Here is a 25000-nt window from a genome sequence, read left to right as displayed (position 1 = left end):
GGGGGGGGGTGCGATATGAACACATGGATGTAGGGCTGGGCGATATGACGATATTAAATCCTGAATCGTGAAATCGAGTACAAGATCGTCTCGAATCTGCCAAGAAATCGTATAGATCGTCTTGCAGTGAGGATGTTAACTATCAGTATCAAAGTGATGTTTACTAACTTGCGTTGTTGTCTTCACTTTTATTCTTTACATAATTGTATTCTAATTGTGAACATTGAACATTGATTTTTCACAAATTGAAGTGAAGTGAAAGCCCATTGGGAAACTCCAACTCCAACATTGTGACACAGCACCCCACAGCACACAAGTGAACTGTTAAGAAATTCTCTGCATGTATTATTGAAAATATAAGCTTTCTGTGTTTCTCGTTATACTCTGTTATTCTCTGTTATTCTCTGTTATTCTCTCTCTCTCTCTCTCTCTCTCTCTCTCTCTCTCCTTTGCTCTTTGAGTTATGTGACATCTCTGTACCACGAGAAGACATCGTTCCCAAGGTTGTCCCAGACTAGTTTACCACTTCGCTGAACTATGACCTTGGATGTTTATGCTTGGTGGAAGCTATACATCACAGGCGGCGCCATTACGGAAACAAGGGAGAGACAGACCATATATGTCTCCCATATATAGTCCTACATATGCATGATAGGAAAGATGACGTTAGTATTTACTTGTTAGAAGAAGATCATGTCATGGACTGTGGGGCTGGGAAATGTTTAAATAGGCTTGCCTTTTGTATACACTTCAGGACTTGCTGGGTGGAATACTTCATGTCTCCACGCAGTAACTCCTCCGGCCGCTAAACAATAAAATCTGCTCACAGATTTGAAATGCTACCTCTGTTTCTGTGTGTGTTCTTTCAGGTCAATTTGATAAGGTAATACAGTGAAATTGTTAAGGTGATATAGTAAATTTATTCACAAACACACAACGAAATTGCATTTAGGCCTCACCCGTGCAAGGGGCAGGAAAATCCCTTTATTGAAATAAAGCACAGCTTATCCGTCTCCCTTTGTAATTTTATTATAACACTGTTACATTTCTTCCCGATAGCTTGCTGGACAGTGCCTGTGTTGCGCGTGGTGGCACGCGCAGATGAAAGGTTTACATTGTAGGCCTAGGCCAGTGTTTCTCAAACTTTTTCAGAACAAGGACCACTTAGTCCCCCGAAAAATGTTCAAGGACCACCTGTTAACTGAATTGACAGTTGACGGGTGCTAATTAGACACTGCTAATTTCGATACAAATCACTTACTTTTTATTCACATTTACAGTCTTATTGTGGTGAAAATGAGACTTCAGCTATAGCTTTGCAATACTGTTACAAATATAGCCTACTGCTAGCTTGTCTCGGAAAAATAGAAATCCCCTCGTGGACCACCTGATCTCTGACACGGACCACTAGTGGTCCCCGGACCACACTTTGAGAATCACTGGCCTAGGCTATTATAACACCGTGCTGAAATAACGGCAAATGATTGCAAAAGAGGGAACATCATATCCAATGCAACATCCGAGAGCATTTGCATTGTAGGCTATTATAACACCGTGCTGAAATAACGGCAAGTGATATCCAATGCCAATATCAGAGAGACAGATAGATAGACAGACAGACAAACACACACACACATACACACACACACACACACACACACACACACACACACACACACACACACACACACACACACACACACACACACACACACACACACACACACACACACATTGCTCGTTCACATTATGCACATGCACACCCCCTACCCCTCAGGTACTGTATAACATGTGTGGTATGCGGCCCCCTGGTTGGGAAACACTGCTGTAGTGAGGGGGGGCCCTGGTTGGGAAACACTGAAGGGGGCCCCCTGATTAGGAAACACTGAAGGGGGCCCCCTGGTTGGGAAACACTGAAGGGGGCCCCCTGGTTGGGAAACATTGCTGTAGGCCTATAAAAGCCTATGACGACAGGTGAGAGACACCGCATATAGAAGATAGCCTACATACCACAAGCCTATGCGACTTGTTGATCCAAAATCCAGCATTCTAAGGAGAACTCGGTCTCGCTTCACACGAGGCTCAGCCATACAGGACCATCTCACTCCCGAAACGGCCACATTTTCGTGAGCGCAGACACGGGCCTGAGCCTCAAAGCTACAGACGACTGTATATAACTGGTGGCATCGCCACAAACACTAAAGCAGCATCTTCCCATGGGTAATCGGTGCCATGGTTTAAAAAAAGGATGCGATGCAGGTAATGGCAAATGGTGCGCACCTGTAACATGCCACACCCAGGACGCATCAGACTACCTGCCGTAGGGGAGGATGTTACATTGGCACAAAAACCTCCACCGCCGCACCACACCCTGATGTAATTCTTATAGACCTACCACACAGACACCAGTTAAATATGTTTTTTTAGATTCATTTTCAGATTAATTCAAGAACAGAAAGCGAATACCCTGTTTAGGATTAAATTATATGTTTTGAACATGGTTATCGTTGTCCATGGAGAAATATTGATGTGTGTGTGTGTGCAAAAATGGAATCTTAACAAGCTTATTTTTCCAGTTTCAAGTAAAAACATCTAGGCTATACTAATCAATCTTGTTTTAAGTAAAAATCACCCAATAACTAGTGCTTTCTAACTGAAACCTAGAACTAGAAATTAGACTATAGCCTACTTGTTTTCGAACATTTGTCCATGGGGAAAGACATTTTACACATGAGTATTTTACTCGTTTCAAGTTAATATTAACATTCAAGCAAATACCAAGTAAAAAAATATCACCAAGTAAAAATATCTTGCCCCATGGACAAATGTTCAAAAACATGTAGGCCTATAAATAGTCTAATTTCTAAATTCCAGTTAAAAGTAGTAGTTATTAGGTGATTTTTGAAATCTTAAAATAAGATTGATTAGATGTTTTTTAAGGTTACATTTTTTGCAGTGTGTGTGTGCGTGTGCGTGTGCGTGCGTGTGATTAATTTGTTAACAAATGAAGAAAGAGGTTAACATATTCCTATGTGTCAGACAAGACAACTAGACTGAGTCAAAACACTTACCATGAGAGGTAGCTGCTGCAAATGATTCACCTTTACTGTAGGCTCTGTGTACAGAAGGAGGACAGTATTTGTTTACTGTTTACTTGTTTGCTATAATCAAATAGGTTATAGGCCAATAAAGGCACCACAAGGACAGGTCCACCTACGTAGATAGTACGTTTTGATAACATTTGGAAGGTCACCTGACTGGTACACTATCCTGGTGAACCAGTAGCCTGTTTGTGTAGCCCAGCCCCCGCCCTGGGCGTCAACACATAGCTTCTGGTTCACCAGGAAACTGGTACACGGGCTGTGACAGTCAAAATTAACAATGCTTTTAGACAGGGGGTGGCAGATTAGGCATACTGCTGATATCCACGAAAGGGGCATTTGTTTTAGGTTTCTTATCATCATACCAGGGAGAAATAAAACCAAACCCAATAGACATTGTATTGTCCACATCATCATGAGTGAAAAATATGAATCTCAAAATATCAGAGATATGTAATGCTTTTGACTCAGGGGCAGGGGCGGTTCTATCATTGGGCAAGGTCGGGCAATTGCCCGGGGCCCCGTCCAGTCAGGGGCCCTGTCGTCAATGGACATTTATGCATCGATTTTTCATGCTGTGGCAATTTAAGCTTTCTGGGCCCTTGGCCACAGCTCGATGGGGCCCACCTAGATAATCTTGCTTTTGGGCCAATGTTTCCGTTGTTACGCCACTGCCTGCATTTATACACCATTGATTATTAATTAATAATTTAAAGGGGGCCTCAAAATTGTTCTTTGCCCAGGGCCTCAGATTTCCTAAAACCGCCCCTGCACTGTTAATGCACCAACCACTTTGCCCCCAAAATGCCTCTTAAATTGGGATGGACTGAAAAATGTCATGAAAAAAATATAGAATTACCGTACTCTTTGCTAACTGAATAGCTACAACATTCAATCTCTTCACAGCTTTGACAGAAGATGACAGAAGTGGTCACAATTCAATGATGTCACAACACCAATCTTAATGTCAGCCTATATGTTGCATCTCTAAGGATGCATGTTGGTCTCTAAGGAGTTAATGAGATTTTTTTTCAATACACTTAATGTGATGCTTCTGAAAATCTCTTAACATCTTTGTGTGCTTGTTATGCTCTTTTCATGTATACCATATACTGTAGATGCGTACAATACATAGGCCTATGAAGTTATTAGTAAAAGAGTATGTGTTAATGTTTGAGATATCAAACGGTGACGTGAGGTGAAACAAACGCAGCATCTCAGTATTCAAAACGGTCTTTATTCCGATAAAGATCATACACATGAGGTATTGATTCACTAACATTTGCTTACATTGGACTGAAGTTGTACAGCTCTTGCAACAAAACAAAAATCACACACAACTCACACAGTAATACATTCTCCCTTAAAACAAAATTGTTCCAATGCTGAGCGAGGTGTGTGTGTGTCTACATGTGTGTGTTCCAGTGCTGCGTGAGGTGTGTGTGTGTCTACATGTGTGTGTTCCAGTGCTGCGTGAGGTGTGTGCGCCTCCTGAACCCCTTCCCGCACCTCTCACACACATGCGGCCTCTCGTCCGTGTGTATGAGCGTGTGTTTCCTCAGATCCGACGCCTGGCTGAACGCCGCTCCGCACGACACACACGCGTGCGGCCGGAACCCTGTGTGAGTGCTGTGGTGCACGCCGCATTCCGCTCGGGTTCTGAAGCGCTTGGGGCAGGCGGAGCAGGCGAACGGCTTCTGGCCCGAATGGATCAACTGGTGCCTTTTCAGGTTGGCGGCACTGCTGGAGACTTTGCCACAGTCTGGACACTGATGCGGTGTGTGCGTCGGAGAGTGTGTTATTTGAGAGTGTGTGTTTTGAGTGTGCGTTTGTGGCTGTGAGGATGTGCTGCTTTGAGACTGTGTTTGAATGTGTGTGTGCTGTGTGTTTTGGTGTCGGCGCAGGTCAGTGCTGTCCCTGAACCTCCTGTCACAGGTGGAGCAGGCGTGAGATTTCCACTGGCCACCAGAGTGGATCCTCATGTGCCTGTTGAGGTTGGTCTTCAGGGTGAAGCCGTGACCACACAGGGGACACAGGAGAGGCCTGTCCACACCACCTGCACAGAGAAGACCAGAGTGGAGTACTATGTAAGGGTTAACGTTCGGCGAGAAGGTCGCTACCGTGGAATAGCAGCACGACAGAGAGAATCTTTAGACCCCGACGCGGAGCGGAGGGGTCTTGTTCTCTCTGAAGTGCTGCTATTCCACAAAGCGACCGACTCGCCGAAAGTTAACCCGCTTATTATATGGATATACTTAAATGATTCACACATGCAGGGCCATTTCTTTAGACCTATTTAATGTTAAGATTGTTGCTGCGCAAAACAAAACAGTGCCGTTGTGGAACACCGCTAGGCAACAGCTAGGTAGGCTAGCCAGGACAACAGGTGTTGTCTATCACAGCAGCTGATTAGAGTGACAAAAGACCGGACCCCCTGCGGAGTGATATGAAACATTCGCTTTAGCCACTGACTTGTATACAAAGGCTTTAGCAGTGATCGTCTTGTTGCCATTGACAGCGGTAGCCAGGACAACGGGTGCTGTCTATCACAGCAGCTGATTAGAGTCTTGTTGAAAAGTCGCTTTAGCAGTGAAAAGTCTTGTTGCCATTGACAGCGGTCTGTTATAGACCAACCCGTCCGTTATCGAAAAATAACAGACGTCCGAACGTTGGGGAGTCCCGTTGAAATGAATGGAGCATTCGACAGATGACGTCACAACCATATAATAATACTACTAATCCCACTCCTAATATTACTAATACAAAGTGACATATAAACCTAATACAGATTATTGCATATTAAACACACAGGGGACACAGGTGAGGCTTATCCACAGCACGCCTCTGATATTAAGACCCGCTCCCTAACCACTGGCAGCGTAACTTGCCACGCCTTTTATATGAGCAAATTCAAGCACTTTTCAAGCATCTCCAATCACCAAATTTTCAGGTTTCCACTTTCCAGCACCTGAAAATGTACAAGTGTGACAAGAAGAGCCGCTCAGAGCTTTTTCTAAAAAAAATCCACCGCCATGGAAGGGGGCAATGGCCCCCAGTTTGGGAAGCACTGTGGGACACTTGGTAGACTGAGTGGGATGGGGTGTGTGCAGAGACAGTCTGTAGCCTAGTGAAGGGGGCCCTGGTTGGGAAGCACTGTGGGACACTTGGTAGACTGAGTGGGATGGGGTGTGTGCAGAGACAGTCTGTAGCCTAGTGAAGGGGGCCCTGGTTGGGAAACACTGTGGGACACTTGGTAGACTGAGTGGGATGGGGTGTGTGCAGAGACAGTCTGTAGCCTAGTGAAGGGGGCCCTGGTTGGGAAACACTGTGGGACACTTGGTAGACTGAGTGGGATGGGGTGTGTGCAGAGACAGTCTGTAGCCTAGTGAAGGGGGCCCTGGTTGGGAAACACTGCTGTAGTGATGGGGCCCCCTGGTTGGGAAACACTGCTGTAGTGAAGGGGGTCCCCTGGTTGGGAAACACTGCTGTAGTGAAGGGGGTCCCCTGGTTGGGAAACACTGCTGTAGTGAAGGGGGGTTATTATGGAAATGAACATTCAACAGCAGCATACATTTATTCAATCAAACAAACAATGAAAAATCACTGCAAGCCAAAAAAAAGGATCTGCACAATGCAAACACACAATAATGTAGAAAAAGAGATGGGAGGCAGATGAGATATAATCTGTGAAAGAGAGATGGGAGGCAGATGAGATATAATCTGTTGGTCCAGGGTGGCTGTAACATGACATGACATTTCACCAAACTCGACGCGACGCAACACAACACAACACAACACAACACAACACAACACAACACAACACAACACAACACAACACAACACAACACAACACAAATTGGATGGTCCATATTCACTGTAGCACAGGATGTGCAAGACTATTATTTTCAAACAGAAGGGCATGTTTTGACTTCTGTATGCAAATGACATGTTTCCCATGTCTTCTGGGTCTATTTCAAGTAGACTTGTTGTGATACACCTGGTGGTGCAACCTGGATATGGTGTATCACAAGTCTAAATAGACATGGGAAACTGTGCATAGGTGACTGTTAAAACCCTCATTCGCACACACAAAATCATTTGCACACATGAAGCGTTCTTAATCTGGTCACGTTTTCAATAGCTGTACTTGAGTGCTAGAGTAAGACTACATCCAATATATATTTCATGATGTCATGAACCTATACAATGATTTTAATGACAAAAATATATCTTATATACACACAATCATGGTAAATCAAAGGGAATGCAACACTTAATGTAATAACTATGGTAATTATTCATACAATCAATTTTGAAATGATTTTCCTTGTGTTGTTTTAGCTTATTTGGATGTTTATAACATGTTTAACACTGATCCCTGTCCCAACTGATTTGAGATGTGTTGCAGTTATCAAATTAAAAATGACATATGTGCCTCAAAAACAATGTTATTTTTCTTGGTTTTAACACTAAGTATTAAACAAATATTTTCTAGTAAGGCCCAAGTACAGTCTTTTTTGTAGCTAAAAAAATCGCTATTTTTGGAAATTCAAAATGTCGGACAATGGAGAAGATCCCCTTTTTCATGAATGAAAAGTGCAATTTTTCCTATCATAATGAATACTTCGAATTTGATGCTGGTATCCATGAAAAAGGTAACATTATTGAATGGGCAGCATGAATTCTGGAAATAAACTACTAAAAATCTCACTTTAATATGTTGTATTTTTACTATTCTTCTTCTAATGATTGGATGGAATGTTTTGAAAATGATAGCATTTTGATTTCATTCACAGTTTACCAAATGTCTCAACTTCACCGGAGTTGGGGTTTGTAAATGGCCTTTCCCCTGTATGGATCATCTGGTGTTTGTTTAGATGGTTCGTTTGACGAAAGCTCTTTCCACAGTGTGAGCATTTAAATGGCTTTTCCCCTGTATGGATCATCTGGTGTTTATTGAGTGCGCCCATTTGCCTAAAGGCCTTTCCACACTGAGAGCACTCAAATGGCTTTTCTCCTGTATGGATCATTTGGTGGTAATTGAGTGCGCCCATTTGCCTAAAGGCCTTTCCACACTGAGAGCACTCAAATGGCTTTTCCCCTGTATGGATCATCTGGTGTGTATTGAGTGTGCCTATGTGCCTAAAGGCCTTTCCACAGTGAGAGCACTCAAATGGCTTTTCCCCTGTATGGATCATCTGGTGTGTATTGAGTGTGCCTATGTGCCTAAAGGCCTTTCCACAGTGAGAGCACTCAAATGACTTTTCTCCTGTATGGACCCTCTGGTGTGTCTTGAGACTGCTCATGTGACTAAACCTCTTTCTGCATTCTGAGCACTCAAATGGTTTTTCCCCTGTATGGATCCTCTGGTGTTGCCTGAGAGTGCCCATTTGACGAAAGGTCTTTCCACATTCTGAGCACTCAAATGGCTTTTCTCCTGTATGGACCCTCTGGTGTGTCTTAAGACTGCTCATGTCACTAAACTTCTTTCCGCATTCTGAGCACTCAAATGGCTTTTCCCCTGTATGGATCCTCTGGTGTTGCCTGAGATGACCCATATGACTAAAACGCTTTCCGCATTCTGGGCACTCAAATGGTTTTTCTCCTGTATGGATGCTCTGGTGTTGCCTGAGAGTGCCCATTTGACGAAAGGTCTTTCCACATTCTGAGCACTCAAATGGCTTTTCCCCTGTATGGATCCTCTGGTGTTGCCTGAGATGGTCCATACGACTAAAACGCTTTCCGCATTCTGGGCACTCAAATGGTTTTTCCCCTGAATGAGTAATCTGGTGAGTCTTGAGATTGCTTATTTGACTAAAGGTCTTTTTACAATCTGAGCACTCAAATGGCTTTTCCCCTGTATGGATCCTCTGGTGTTTCTTGAGATGGCCCATATGACTAAAACGCTGTCCGCATTCCGGGCACTCAAATGGTTTTTCCCCTGTATGGACCCTCTGGTGTTTCTGGAGACTGTGCATGTGACTAAACGTATGGATCATCTGGTGTTTCTTTAGGTGGTTCGTGTGACTGGACATGTCTACCTGTAATTTCATTTTTATGCAAAACTCCTCTCTCTATAATATAGATTCATCTACATATTTGTTATTTTTACAGTGCCACCCAGCAGTAATGGCACCATGGAAGTTAAACCCCTTTGCCTTGTTAGACCTTAACAGGGCCTGTGTCATAGCAATGTCTCTATGATGTAGTTGAGTTTTTCCCGGTCACAATGTCTGTCGATTGAGTAAATCACAGACTTTTTCTTATCCTGTCTGAATGCACCACAAAATAGCACTCTTGAAATTAAACGATTGAGTTTATGGAAATTCTAAAGTTAAAGCTTATGGAAATTCATACCAACTTGGCTTACTTTCTGCTGAAGATGCATCTTGGCTGCACTGTCCAACCTCCTCTTCCTCCTCCTCCTCTTCTTGTTCTTCATCCTCCTCCTCCTCCTCCTCCTCTTCCTCTTCTTCTTTACTCAAGATCCTCATGAAGTCTGGCTCAGGAACTGTAGGCGACTCATACATTACAGTTTTAAAGTTTTGTTCCAATTTAGGCTTCTCATCCTCTATTGGATGTGCACGTATATAAGAGTATAGAAAGTCATCAAAGTCATCTTCTTCTTGCTCCTCCTTCACTGACATTAGGCGTTGTGATGCCATTATTGTAAGCCAGGCATTAGCAGGTGGGAAGACCTGAAAAACAAAAACAGGAAACACCAACTTTAAACAGGAGCACAATGCTATACAGGAAACAACAACTTTGAATCGATTTTTCTGTTGATTATTTCCAGAATCCATGCTACCCATTCACTAATGTTACCTTTTTCATGAATATTAACCACCACCATCAAATTCAAAGTGTTCATTATGACTGGAAAAATTGCACTTTTCATACATGAAAGGGGGGATTTTCTCCATGGTCCGCCATTTTGAATTTCCAGAAATAGCCATTTTTACCTGCAAGACTGAGGCTGGATCTCAAATGGCACACTTGTGCACTTCAGGCACTATGTTTCAGTGCGTAACTAATACGGCATACACACTGAAACATGGACACTGAAGTGCACAAGTGCACCATTTGAGATTCAGCCTGACTGTACTTGGGCCATACTAGAAAATATTAGTTTATTACTCAGTAAACTTCCAAGAAAAGATCAAATTTGGCTATAGGCAACCCAGTTTCAATGAGCAGCATAGTTGCAGTACCGTTTTTGACCATTTCCTGCACAGTGCCCCTTTAAACAGGAGCACAATGCTAAACAGAAGTAGATCTCAATCTGATTTCTCATCCACCACCAGCCTGCAAACATCAACTTTAAATATCAACTTTAAAACAGGAGCACGATCGATCATCCTCATATTAGGTGCAGAGGAATACGTTCTGTAACAGATACATAACACCATGAGCTAGTGTTGCACTAACACCATCAATTTAATCTACTTCCAAATGTTTCAGTCAGAAAAGTAGGTCAATGTAAAATATATTTGTTACCACACAGCTGTGTGGTCTGAGGCTGAACATCCTTTCACTATTCTACAACACAAATACATCATCTTGGAACACAAACAGAACATGCTGTAAGTCATTTAGTATGCTTGCGGGAATTCGCAAGCCAGCTTTGAATCATTGCAGCGTTCGAGATAGAGACGCGGTTCGAGCGCCAAAACGACCAGTTCGAAAAGTCACTAGCCCTGGCAGTTAGAGTGAGAGGTGACCTCAGTCTTTGGTTTTTAAATAAAATAAAATTAACCGCTTTACCTATCGACTAGGTAAAGGCATTGTCAGAGAGGTCTTGGCTCTGACTACAAACTGTGTAAAGATCATTAGCCAACTCTTAAAAATGTTTGGGAGATAGCTGTTTTATAATCCCTACGGGCTTTCCTCATTCATAATTTTGTGTGTGTGTAGTGTGTGAACAGCTCAGCGCATAGCCATTTTTTGACTGAACCATTTGGCCTAGAAACGTGATCTAAACTTTGACACAGAGAGCAGTGTTAATTTCATTAGACAACTTGCCAAAGTTTTTAGTGTAAAAACAGGGCAGCACACAATATTGTAGTTCATACAGCAAACTGTCACCTTTAGAATGTTCATTCATACACACACACATGCAGCCTTGTAGAACTGTAGAACTCTGCTGGGCAACCATGGCCTGTACTGCTGTGGGCACTATACAAATAGTGGCAGTGGCCTAATGCAGTGGTTTTAACCTGGGGTAAGGGCACCCCCTGGGGGTGCACCAGAGATTTCAGGGGGTCCGTGGGATGTTTGTGTTGAGGTTGCGACCAAAATTCTGCTGTCAAACATTATATTTAGACCAATTGAAGACCAAATTAAAACATGTTTCGTCCCCATTTAAAGGTATTGATTAATGTATCAAGCAAGAATCATTTAAATTAATCATTTAAATCATTTTTAGTGCGTATACACATGTAGAAGTTGTGGTTGGGGGTGCACGACTTGTCTTCATCACAAGTAAGGGGGTGCGTTAAAGAAAAAAGGTTAAGAACCACTGGCCTATACTGTGATGCATTGCGATATTTACTTCAGTAGGGGCGGAATTCTCCCACCCGCTTAAGTCAAAAAAAGTGCGCAACAGCGCCTCCGAGCTTACTCAAGCCTGTGAGTAAACGGGGTTTACGCGCGATTTCATCACTTGCGCACGTTGGGTGGGGCCAGGCCAAAATCAGGGAGTTCCCCATGTTAATCAATCCTAAGCGGATTCTCCCGTCCACTTAAGCGTGTTTGCCTCATCAAAGGGCTGTAGTAAGGTCAAGCGCCACTATGAGGTAAAATGTAATATTGCATTTGATGCTCGCTTGGCTCGCATTTTGAACATGTTACACGGTATGCTTTGTTGATGTTCCTTACCGTCAGCGTGAGTCCAACTCGTAATTCATTCACAGTTCCACATTTCATCCTACATTAATTGTGACAAAATATGACCAGCTGCTCAGAGCATGTTCTCATATCGATGAACTTACAAACAAAAGCAGGTAATTAATTAATCAGTATGAGGATCATCATGTTGTCTGGACGGTAACCAAAACCACCATGCGCACAAGTAGGCTAAATTGACAAGGCACGTCAGACTAAAGACCGTTGTTCCAGTCGTCCTCACAGCCACCTAAAGTATGCCTATGTAACAGAGTTAGAAATGTAGTTGGTGAATTTCACTATAAATATTTGGTTCTTCTTATCATACGAGTTGCAGCCACCTGGTGGTGTATTCTTGCAGCTGCAGTAGGTCAGGTCTTTGCACACGAACTATGCTTCCTCCAGCCAGAAAGAGTTTACTTCGCTGGAGGTAAGTTCAGTGGTATAATGCTTCGTGTGTTCATCCATAAATGCAATATTATACATGTGTGCATACTAAGGTTTGCAATCAAAAATGTTGTTGAGAGTAGTACTGCTACATGATTATGAGATCGCAAATGATTTTGCATTAATATTGAAAAGGTATTTTGAAATGATAATTTCTGACCACGCTATGAACCTGCTAGTCAGTTCGCTGCTAGTCTGAACCACGCATTCTTTGTTATCCGTGGTCAGTAAGCTAACTGTATCTTTATCCTTTTGTGTACAGATATGAATGTACAACCGCAGCTGCATGATGTTGTTTGCATTTAATGTTTCACCAGGTAGGCTTTGTTTTGCTACTCGATGTCGTTCTCGTAATGTGTATTTACTCACCAATGGAATACTGTAATGGAATGTCCCGTTTAATGAGGGAATGTTATGGTAGAATGTTGTCCATGATAATATGTATGTAAAAGACAATGGCTCCATGTCTCGTGCTGACAATTCACTATACGATCACATACAGCCAGAAAGAGTTTACTTCGCTGGAGATATGAATGTACAACCGCAGCTGCATGATGTTGTTTGCATTTAATGTTTCACCAGAATAAATGCGAGTTGGAGCCAACCTTTGTCGCCTTTCCTTGCCTTCGACCTGCCGCCGAATGCGGTCTGTTACACCTATTCAAAAACAACCTTCACCATTTTTACTATGTTGTAGCCACGACGTTAAGTAAAGGGTTTTTATTTCAACTCCTCCACTTTTGTGATTTATTGGAACTCGTGCATATGTGTATGTAACCTATTAAACTTTCTGAACTGATGCCCGACATACAAAACCGCCACATACTGAGGTAGGCTACAGGTTGTTCTATCTGTTTTTGTAAGGCAGAAAATATTTCCTGAATGTCATTGCAGCAAAACGTAAAAATGTAGGCCTACATATCAGATCATGTCTTTGGCGGTTCGCTTCTGGTCTCTTTTACACCCCATCAGCTGCGCGTTTAAGTCCTGGCTTGGCATTGCATGCCCATGTCCAATTAATTCCCATGTCTGCGACAGAATAATAAAGTCTCCGTTTTTTCATTACGATCGATTTCCTTGTTCATTCTTCAGCATGCATATAGCCTAAGTGTAATATGCTGACGGACAGCTGAGATCCACATATTTCCAATGATATTATTAATGTCACGTTGCTGTACAGAGAAGCGGAGAAGCACTTTTAAAAGTAAGCAAATACAATGTGTTGTTTTAACTGTGGGAATTATCAGCATTTTAAATCAGGTTTTGATTTCCGGACTTGACTAGGCAACACACCAAACTCAATTTTTAACCAAACGTTTAATCATGTTTATTATTTCAATCAACCTGTTGCGCACCAAAACGCTCTGCTGAGTTCCCGCCAAAGGTACACATTGCGTTTCCATCTCGTTATCTCACCTCGACTACTCGCCTTGTGCTTGTGAAAATGAGCTGAGGTTAGATTTTGATATGCTTTTGCACGAGGACTTTTGGCACGTGGTTCTAAATTCAAAGTTAAAGTTCAGCTTTGTGTAACGGGTGCAGCTGTCAAGCAAGGTGAGCGTTGTCCCTTGCCAGCTCCCGTATTGATATGACGTCACAGATTCAGCTAGCTGCTGAGTGGCTTCGCAGCAAGTGGCGATAGGTCAATTTTTATAAAAAGAGCCGAAAGCGGTTGGCCCGCTGGAGCTCTAACGGTGTTGGTTTTGGTGTTGCTGTAGGCCTATGCAGTGCTCAGATCCGGTGATGCCCAGCTTACCGTATCCATGTCAGTGTGGAGGTATGTGTGCTTGATTGTAAATAGTCATGTGTGTTTGTGTTTCCAAATCTACCGGATGATGTATTCACTAGGCTCTGTTAAATAGGTGAGCCAGGGATCCTCCCCAGGTGCTCGGGTTGTCGCTACCCCAACTTGTAGCATTCTGTCCACCTGTTTGAGGTACGTGCATACCAATGATGTATACCGATGTATTGTATTATGATTGTGTATTTAATGATGGACTAGACCTGTCACTCACCAATGTTTATCTGACTCCTCAGATGTGCTATCGAGGGTCGGTGGTAACTGTTCACTGCTGTTTTGCCCTTAGATTTTAAGTGTTACCTCTGTTATTTGTTTTGTTTTGTTTGATTTCGCTCCGACCGCCCCCCCCCCCCCCCTCTCTCTCTACTCCGGGCTTGGCTATTTGATAGGCCTATCACTGTTGTTTGTCAACTACAGTTGATCTGATCTGTTAGTATAACCTTTCTTCAGGGCAGGTTCCCGTGTCCAGTATGCATTAGTATTAGTGGTGAGGTGCACCCACTGTTTGAATCACTTGCTTGACGTGTTAAGTCTTACCGATTGAATCACTTGCTTGCAGTGCAAAGACTTATTGATTGAATCACTTGCTTGGCGTGGTATGCCTATGCGCATGTGCGTGTAAACATAGGCATCTTTAATTCAGACACGGTTTACCTGCCCCTGATAGTTTGGTGGTGTGCCAAGTTAATTTCATGTACAGCCATCTCGGATCCGAACTCCCTATTCTGCTCAACTTGTCCCCTTTTACTTTATGCGGTGCAGGAGTTTTTAATGTATGTTTATTTTCTTATTTTAAATATGTATTAATAAAGAAATATTTTATTTTTGGAACTGGAAATACACGTCTCTGTCTATGTCTATCCGAACCTGTGTTTGCCTTGCTATCATTGGAGTCAAGGTTTACTCTGGGTGGCGAAATTCCCCCAGTGGCGTAGTCGTGCAATTCCATGCAAATATAATAGTAATTAATTTCTGGGTTAATTATCATAATTCGGTCCACCTTACTACATTTGGCCTATAGTCGGCAGAGATAGCGTACAGAGACGTGTTTTTCTTGTTTGGGTTAGGCTTTTGTTTTTTTTTCATTGGTTCAGTTGATTGAAGGGCATAGGAGGGCAAAACAGCAGTGGGCACGCGGCGGGGGACTCGAATCTCCACCACGACCCCGTTGAGTCTTGGGTTGCCGTGAGTGGGCGAATTGCGGCCTGTCCCCGTCCAAGATGGAGGAAGAACGTGAGGGACTGTTGGAGCTTAAGGACATGGCAAGGCGGCAGGGGGAACAGATCCATCTCCTGTCGCAGTGGGTGGAGCTGCTGCAGCGGCCTCAAGCAGGGTCGCCTGGGAGCCCCAGGGTGTGTTGGCGGTGCCGACAGCCCGGCCACCTGGCCCGGAACTGTGACGGGCAGCGGGTCCCTGCTCCACCGCAGCCCTCGCCGGCAGCCCAATCGGGGCGTAATGGGAGGCCCTCCCCTCGTCGGCCAACAGGAGGTCCGCCGTCCCCTGGACTGAGTAGTGGCCGTGCCAGCGGAGCGCTGCCGGGCCCAAGGGACATGTCCATGCCTCCCCAACCTCCAACCTCCGCCCTCTTGCACTGTGTGTGTGTATGCATGTGTGTCTGTATGATGATGTTGTTCAATTTGCTTGTTGGATGGTAGTGCGCGCACACACGTGCGTGCGTGCGTGTGTGTGTGTGTGTGTGCGCTTGTGACCGTATGCCTGTCTACCTGTAGGTGCGCGACTGCCCGTGCGCACCTGGAAGAGCATACCTGCCTGACTGAGAGTGACAGTGCATGGGTGTGACTGTCTGATGCATGTGCGGGTGTGCCTGCTTGCCTGTGATACTGTGACCTGAGCCCTGGTAGTGGAAATGTAGCTCATCGTCGGGGCGACGATGCAAAAAGCTGGGAGAAAATGTAACGGGTTCAGCTGTCAAGCAAGGTGAGCGTTGTCCCTTGCCAGCTCCCGTATTGTTATGACGTCACAGATTCGGCTAGCTGCTGAGTGGCTTCGCAGCAAGTGGCGTCTAGGTCAATTTTTATAAAAAGAGCCGAAAGCGGTAGGGCCGCTGGAGCTCTCCCGGTGTTGGTTTTGGTGTTGCTGTAGGCCTATGCAGTGCTCAGATCCGGTGATGCCCAGCTTACCGTATCCATGTCAGTGTGGAGGTATGTGTGCTTGATTGTAAATAGTCATGTGTGTTTGTGTTTCCAAATCTACCGGATGATGTATTCACTAGGCTCTGTTAAATAGGTGAGCCAGGGATCCTCCCCAGGTGCTCGGGTTGTCGCTACCCCAACTTGTAGCATTCTGTCCACCTGTTTGAGGTACGTGCATACCAATGATGTATACCGATGTATTGTATTATGATTGTGTATTTAATGATGGACTAGACCTGTCACTCACCAATGTTTATCTGACTCCTCAGATGTGCTATCGAGGGTCGGTGGTAACTGTTCACTGCTGTTTTGCCCTTAGATTTTAAGTGTTACCTCTGTTATTTGTTTTGTTTTGTTTGATTTCGCTCCGACCGCTCCCCCGCCCCCCCACCCCACCTCTCTCTCTCTACTCCGGGCTTGGCTATTTGATAGGCCTATCACTGTTGTTTGTCAACTACAGTTGATCTGATCTGTTAGTATAACCTTTCTTCAGGGCAGGTTCCCGTGTCCAGTATGCATTAGTATTAGTGGTGAGGTGCACCCACTGTTTGAATCACTTGCTTGACGTGTTAAGTCTTACCGATTGAATCACTTGCTTGCAGTGCAAAGACTTATTGATTGAATCACTTGCTTGGCGTGGTATGCCTATGCGCATGTGCGTGTAAACATAGGCATCTTTAATTCAGACACGGTTTACCTGCCCCGATAGTTTGGTGGTGTGCCAAGTTAATTTCATGTACAGCCATCTCGGATCCGAACTCCCTATTCTGCTCAACTTGTCCCCTCTTACTTTATGCGGTGCAGGAGTTTTTAATGTATGTTTATTTTCTTATTTTAAATATGTATTAATAAAGAAATATTTTATTTTTGGAACTGGAAATACACGTCTCTGTCTATGTCTATCCGAACCTGTGTTTGCCTTGCTATCATTGGAGTCAAGGTTTACTCTGGGTGGCGAAATTCCCCCAGTGGCGTAGTCGTGCAATTCCATGCAAATATAATAGTAATTAATTTCTGGGTTAATTATCATAATTCGGTCCACCTTACTACATTTGGATCTCAATAGACTGCCGAGGTTTTCACATGGTTGATCTGAAAATCCACGCTTCGTGGTTTCTTTGAAACCACAACTGATGAAGTCGGGGAAGATCATCCCCCCATTAAGCGCGAGGGGTGTGGTAATATTTCAGAGGGGAGAATGCGCGCAGGATCAAGGCGCGTAAAAAGTGCGTGCGTAAAACCGACTTAAAGGGACAGTTTGGTCAATTTCAACATGCAGTTGTAATGTTCACACTACCCTGGACTTGTCAGTGCCTGAGATTTTTTTTTATTCTTCTTCAGCCGTTTCCGAGATCCTGGTCATTGTAATGGGGGCAGCTCTTTGTTTACATTTCAAAAAAACATTTTTATTTATTCCCAAAAACATCAAAAAGGTTATAAAACATCAGCAGACAACTAGCAAACAGCAGTACCTTTGGGGAAAATATTTGGAGTTGGCCTATGTTTCATTTTTTAAAAATGTAAACAAACGCTGCCCCCATTAGAATTGCTCATATCTCGGAAAGGGTTGAGCCGAAAAATGTGGCATCACCAGGTACTGACAAGTCAAGGGTAGCGTGAGCAATACAACTGCATGTTGAAATTGACCAAACTGTCCCTTTAAGTGGAGACGGGAGAATTCCGCCCTAAATGTGTAAAATACAGCTTATTTGTCAGTTGCTGTGTAGCTTTCTTAAGTCAGTTCATTCTATTTAAGCATTCTATCATCTGGGAGAGAGCTTACATCACAACAGAAATATTACCTATTCTCTACTGAACAAAATAACCAGTGGCAAATCGAATTTTATTGTTATCAAATAATCAGTTGTCATGAATCCATGCAGTATATTGAGAAAATAAGTATCACGATACCTTGTCATGAATCGATGCATTGTATCATGAGAGTAAGTATCGCGATGCATCGATATGACGATTATTTTGCACACCCCTACTGTCAGAGGGTTGCAGGTTCGAATCCCAACTTACCTCTCCCTACCCATCCATGGCAGAAAGGCTCCTGAAACATCCCCATACATAGCAGAGTAGAGTAGAGTATCGTTTATTGATCCCAGGGGAAAATTAAGGTGTCAAGTAGCATAAACACATGGGTCATTCTACGATTCGGCTGCGCTTTTAAGTCCATGGATTTTATTTGCCAATTCCACTAACTATTAACTGCATCCAATGATGTTTTGGACATTAGCACACATTTATCTTTCATAAAATACAGAAAGTGAAGACATGGCATTATTCCCCTCAGCAAGAATGAATATTAAATACTGGTCCTGTTTTCCAAATGTCAGATTCAGTCTTCATATTAGCATGTAAAGAAACTTGATTTGCCCAAGACGATTGCAAATGTTGATTCACAGTAATCATCACAATACGACAAAACTGTCAGAAAGACCATTGTGCTTTCCATTGTACATGAAATTTGCTATTTTGTGTGTGTCCACGAAAACTGTGTTAACCGTTTCACGGTCTGAAACCCCCTCCATAAATCAGTAATGGTTTGGTCTTAGGCCATACAAATAACATCACGTGATGTCATAACCTCTTTGGCATGATATGGGAAGACTTTTTGGTAAGCTTTGAGCTCCATTCTTCCATAATTTAATCCATTCTTTTTCATGTTATTCTGACGGGAAAATTGCCTGTCAACTGTGTTATCAACATATTTATAAGAATCTGAATTAGAAATCACATGTGGAAAAGCACAGATAAAGCATACAAATACATGAATGGATTAAGGTGTTGTGGTGGAACTTCTGAGGTCCTCAGTTAGCACAACACCATAAAAATGCCTGAAATGTCAAGTGTTACCATCAATGATGTTACGCATCAGCTATGACAGTTGAGGAGGAGTATGTTTTTGCCAATTTATCCCATCCTCAGTGCAAAAAAAACTTTTTTTTGCACTGAGGATGGGATCACCCGAAACGTTTGCACCTTTGTAAATACTGCACGGCATATTGTGAGATCATTAAAAACCCACTTTATTTGGGCATCTCTTTTCAAGTCTTTTTTGAGTGCGAGCTCCAGACTCTCTGACTTTGCATTGCTCAATATTTCAAGCCAACGCACCACCACATAACTAAAGCCACATTGAAAGGCGCAGGCCCTCTTTTTGAATTTTTCATTTTTTGCCAATTTATCCCCATATTGACAGACAAACAAACAAAATAATTCGTGTTCTAGAGAGATGGGTTTGTCTGCTCCGTTTTTTCTCCTAAAAATGTGCTGACTTGTTCCCCTGCATTGTTGATCGTAACACAGTTGAGTAACACGGTTGACTGTTTTGAAAGTGTTTTTATGATATTGATCCCTTTTGTGTTGGAAAAATCCCATGAACAGACAATAGGGAATATCTCTGGAGCGGGACTTGTGTAAGGAGGGTGACTAAATTCAATCAGACGTTAAAGGGATTTATAATGAAAAATGTGTCAGTCTTTAGCCTATCACAGTGAAACATAAAATCCTACTTATGAAGCTGAACAATCACATTTTCTATATCAGTTGCACAAATTAATGACAACATTATTTTTAAGGGACATAAGCACTTTCAAACATATGTTATTTCAACTGTGTAGTATTTTTATATAATACAAACCCCAACTCCGATGAAGTTGGGACGTTTGGTAAACAGTGAATAAAATCAAAATGCTATCATTTTCAAAACATTCAATCTATTCATTAGATGGAGAATAGTGAAAAGACAACATATTAAGTGTTAAAACCGAGAAAAAATATTGTTTTGGGGGACATATGTACTCATTTCTAATTTGATAAATCCAACACGTCTCAAAAGAGTTGGGACGGGGACAATAAATGGCAGTAAATGTCGAGGAAGACTAAAAACAAAACAAAAGCACCCCCTGACCTGTGCCCAAGACAAGCCGCGCACCCCCAACCCAAGCGTCTTCGGGTGTATATGCACTAAAAAATTATTTGAGTGATTAATCTTCAGACATTAATCTTCAGACATTAATCAATACTTTAATGACTTTATATGGGGACCAAAACATGTTTTAATTTGGTCTTGATTTGGCCTAATTATAATGTTTGGAAGCAGAATTTTGATCACAACCTCAACGCAAACAAAATTCCGCGCACCCCCTAAAATCTCTGGCGCACCCCCAGGGGGTGCCCGCACCCCAGGTTAAGAACCACTGATCTATAGGCCTACGCAATGGATGATGACATAATGTTGCAGGCATATTCCGGCAGTTTATGGACACTTGGGCAAGCGTGTGAGTAATTGGCGGGGTGATGGACTGTAGCAGCCGAGTATCAGTGGTGTAGTCTGCTTTTTTATGGTGGGTATACTGTATATTTCAGCATTTTTTGAAGTGGGTATACTGTATATTTCAGCATTTTTTGAAGTGGGTATACTGTATATATTTGTGCTATTCAAAACAATGGATCAATCAATTTTAAGTGGGTATACTGAAATCCCTGAAATGTAGAAGTGGGTAAGCCTATACTCCGTATACCCGCGATCTACGTAGACTACACCACTGCCGAGTAGGCTATTAATGTGACCAGCGGTCCGTCTTACCTCGGGAGTCGTGATCAGTCGTCTTTTTTCAGATTCAGTGCTCCAGTAATGCAGGAAATCCGACCATGGCGCTTGTGTGAGTAATTGACCGCACCAGAAAAGTTTTCTAGGCGTTGCACTCCGTGCGAATCTTGTAAGCTTGTAAGCTAGGTTGCTTGAACTTCAACTGCATGTGAAATGTGCTGCTGCCCGTCACATGAGAATCCCGGCAGAGCAGTAAAAGAATGTCTGTGTCTACCCAAAACAAAGAATCTTATCTTTCTTTCGGCGCCCTGCTATAGCGACCTGACCTTGGTCAGGACCAATTTATCTCCCCTTGGAGGACAAGCAATGGGCAGTGTTGCCAGATTGGGCGGTTATCTGCCCAATTGGGCTACTTGGGATGGCCGACTGCGGTTAAAAACGGGAAAAATTGGCCATTTGGTGTTTTTTTCTGCAGTTTTGTGTCCATAGAAATCAATGCAATTGGTTGAAATGGGGCGGAATTACGCGCATTTTGGCGGTTTTGAGAACCTTTTGGGCGGGATTTGATCAGACACATCTGGCAACAGCAATGTCTGGACTCTCTGCCTCCCTACAAATACCAATGGACAGACACCTGGAGTAAGTTCCAATATGCTACCTTGCCTCCTCCACTTGTGCGTGTGGCCTCGTACCAGGAAGTAATAGGTCATGATGACATCACTGTCAACAGCATTATATTTCAATATCTCGCAAAAGCTCAATTGTAAAGTAATTTTCTCATTTGCAAACTGGATGGTGAATGAACAAAAGTTGTTGTGGCTAGGCTGACAGCGGGGAAACTTATTTGTTTTCTCCACGGAGGAGGGGCCAGGAGGCGGAGCGAGGCCACAAGCACAAGTGGAGGAGGCAAGGTGACATATTGGAATGTACCCCTGAAGTTGTTTTTCCCCTGCTGGGGGCTGTGCAAGGCCGTACCTAGAGCGGCTGCTGACTTATGGGCCACAGACAGGGGCGGATCTAGCCATTTTGGGGCCCAAGGCGAAATATAAACATGGGGCCCTCAAAAGTCATTATATAGACGTAAAATTTGGTGTTTTGGTGCCAGTCAAGGGTTTTGTCACATATACCTAGATCTTTGATTACTTTACATAAGTGACACATTAATATCAGGCCTGTTTTTTTGCATGTCTAGACAGAAAACTGCTGAAGAAGGGTTTTTTTTTTTTTTTTTTTTTTTTTAATCTCTAAAGCAACACAGTAGGGCTACACAATGATAGGCTTAATTACATAATATAATATTATATTATAATACAATATAATATAATATAATATAATATAATATAATATATAAAAGCCTATATTTTTTTCTATAGAGGAGCTTAACAAGAATCTCATTGGTTCGCCCAGTCAGACAGATGCACAGATGTGCACAGATGACGCTCACTCGCTCTTTTCAGACAAAAAACGAACACACACACAAAAGAACACACGGCCCGGAAAAACATACAGTAGCCTACCTTTAGGGTTAGGGTTAGAAATGTTTTTGTTTTGGGCATAGTTTTCACTTTTCAATTGAATTAAAAGTGAATATTCTGTCAGAGTCATGGGTCTCTTTTTTTTCAAAGACCAATATGCACTCAGGCAACAGTAACTTGGGCCTTTCGTGAAGTCTTTACGAGAAAAACAGAAAAAAAAACCTTTTAGCCTCGTGGTGCCTTTACGAATAGCCTCGTTTCTCATGGTTGGGCGACGAAAGGGGGAACTGACAATTGGGGTAGTTTGGTTCTGGGAGGAAGAATAATGCAGACGGACGTCAACAATCAAGTGTGACTGAAGGCTAACTGGAAACAACGGTAATCAAATGTCTCAAATGAGTGATTTACGGTTACGTTTAGGGTTAGGGTTAAATTTAGGGTTAAGGTTAGGGTTAGGGATAATGTTGGAGGAAGGGAGACATGGCATAAAGCTGACACAACGACAGTGCTCCCCTCCCCGAATGCACGCACGCTGCTCGGGTGGTCTCTCTCACTCGCTCTCTCTCACCCACTCTCGACGACAGCGCGCGTTGCCCAACTACGAAAAATGAGGCTATATCGTAGCGGCACCACGAAGCATGTAGTTGATTTTTCCCGAGAATGGGCTCTCAGGAGTCAATTGTCTAATGGGCTGTCTGACCAATGACATGGAACCATTCTCATTCCCATGCTCTCCCCATGTTGCAAACCAGTGGTGGGGAACCTTTTTCATTTGATTTGTTCAAGTTCAAGTAGCTCAAGTTCAAGTAACTTTTATTTGGACCCGTTGGACAATTGTTTTGCAGCAGTAGTAGCACACAGACAGACAGACAGACAGACTTCCATAATACATTTTAAGAACACATAAAAGGTAAAGGATAAGGGATTAAAAATAATAAATAGTGCATGAATAAATACATTTTATGTTAGGAGTTGCAGAGAGTAAGATTCAAAAAGATAAAAGTGCTATGGAGGAGTGAGGTTCACAGTATAAAAGACCTGCCTAAAAGATAAATACATATATAAATACACACCTGACTGACCTATGGCTATCTGCGCTTCTTAGTGGAATTAAGCAGCTGGATGGCGGAGGGTATAAAAGAGATCTGATAGTCCGGGCTGGTGGATTTGATTTCATACTGCAGATGGAGTCGCCGGCGGGCCTATTCACTATTTGCTGAAAATACTCAACTACATCATAACAACATAGCTATGACAGTACTGAATAACCTGATTTACATCATGTATAAATGTTAATCGTGTAACACTAAAACAAAGTGTTATCAAAACATTTATTGGAAAACAAAAAGCAAAACACTTAATACAGTCGATCTTAATTAGGCATGATTTTATTTTATTATTCTTTGACATTCAAAACTCTGCTTTATGTACATTTCACAATAGAATGTTGTTATACACATCCGCAATTCTTTAAAAAAAAAAAGACGAACAATAACGAATAAAAAGTAAACAGAAACGTAAGCGTTCAGAATACAGAACTGACACACCTCCTCTCTCATCCACACTGCCCTACAAAGGCAACGTGCAGTAACTACGGAGACATCGAATTCGAGTAAAATGTCTTCAAAGCCTCGGGGTCAAAGACGTGCAAAATGAAATGTAATGGATACCTTCTGCTGACTGTAAAAAAAACATTTTATTTTCAGTTTGTGGAGTATGGCGTGCTCTTATCCAGATAGTTTGTTGGCTTCTTGGGTTTGGGTGCTCTTTAGTCCAAGGTATAGTACTTCCAGGATCAAAAAATGAGAATAAATTCTCTGACTAAGGCACTCCAAATCTGTCATATTAATAAAGACATTTTAATTTGGAGTGCCTTAGTCAGAGAATTTATTCTCATTTTTTGATCCTGGAATCATTTTATTTTATTTATTTTTCCAGTGAATTCATGAAAGCCTCGGCTGTCATCCATTCACTTGAAACAATTTAAAAATCATGTTTTTTTTTTACAGTTACAGTCAGCAGAAGGTATCCGTAACACTGAATGACAATTTAATTTTGCTCGTCTTTGACCCCTTGGTATTAGGTTGGATATTGTAGTTACTGCAGTTTTTACACAGCAATATATATAACATGGGACACGTTTGGACCATAAGGCTTTGTCACAAGATAAAGGAGGCGTCATGAAGACCATTTTCAGGCAGAACTTAATTTGGACACAGTGCAGTATGTGCAGCCCCGGATTAATGCACAGGCTAGATATGGCTGAAGCCTAGGGCCCCCCACCTGCCAGGGGGCCCCTGATTGGCCAAAAGTGGAAAGGTTACTAAATTGTGACAAGATACAATGTTGAAAATGTATCTGTTGTGTTCAGTACAGTTGGGAGACATGTTATCCTTACTTCTTAGCTCATAATTATGACACTGTCTATGTAAATTTGTCGCAGTATTTGACTTCCGGGGGGCCCTAGAGCAACCTGTAGCCTAGGGGCCCCAGGCCATCTTAATCCGGCCCTGAGTATGTGGTTTCTGCACTTTGCTCCTTTGTAGGGCAGCATAGCTGTACATGTTTTTACTTTAGCA

At 42.7% G+C, this 25000-nt stretch overlaps 1 protein-coding gene, 1 long non-coding RNA gene and 1 pseudogene across 2 annotated transcripts; 1 reads left to right on the top strand and 2 right to left on the bottom strand.

Annotated features, from left to right (window-relative positions):
- LOC134445625 (zinc finger protein 850-like) overlaps positions 1-25000 on the bottom strand; it is a 69589-nt pseudogene that overhangs the window by 31050 nt on the left and 13539 nt on the right.
- Positions 4529-9100, bottom strand: LOC134445636 (zinc finger protein OZF-like). The gene is made up of 2 exons (XM_063194690.1): positions 7939-9100; positions 4529-4875 (listed from the first exon to the last, which is right to left on the bottom strand). The coding sequence occupies exons 1-2, from the start codon at positions 9098-9100 to the stop codon at positions 4550-4552; spliced, it is 1488 nt and encodes a 495-aa protein (XP_063050760.1). The 3' UTR covers positions 4529-4549.
- Positions 16268-16697, top strand: LOC134445664 (uncharacterized). The gene is made up of 3 exons (XR_010034329.1): positions 16268-16394; positions 16480-16553; positions 16655-16697. It is a non-coding gene; the product is annotated as an uncharacterized LOC134445664 (long non-coding RNA).

Source organism: Engraulis encrasicolus, chromosome 3 (assembly GCF_034702125.1).
Source record: "Engraulis encrasicolus isolate BLACKSEA-1 chromosome 3, IST_EnEncr_1.0, whole genome shotgun sequence".
NCBI classification, from domain to species: domain Eukaryota; kingdom Metazoa; phylum Chordata; class Actinopteri; order Clupeiformes; family Engraulidae; genus Engraulis; species Engraulis encrasicolus.
Note: the sequence above shows the minus strand (reverse complement) of the source record. Positions and strands in the feature narration are given on the sequence as shown.

Excerpts from the sequence above, each read along its gene's own strand:
- LOC134445636 (XM_063194690.1), bottom strand. The coding sequence starts at position 9,100 with ATGATCCATACGTTTAGTCACATGCACAGTCTCCAGAAACACCAGAGG. Across the intron at positions 4,876-7,938 it reads CCATACAGGGGAAAGGCCAT|ATCAGTGTCCAGACTGTGGC; the intron begins TTACAAACCCCA and ends CGCACACACCGC.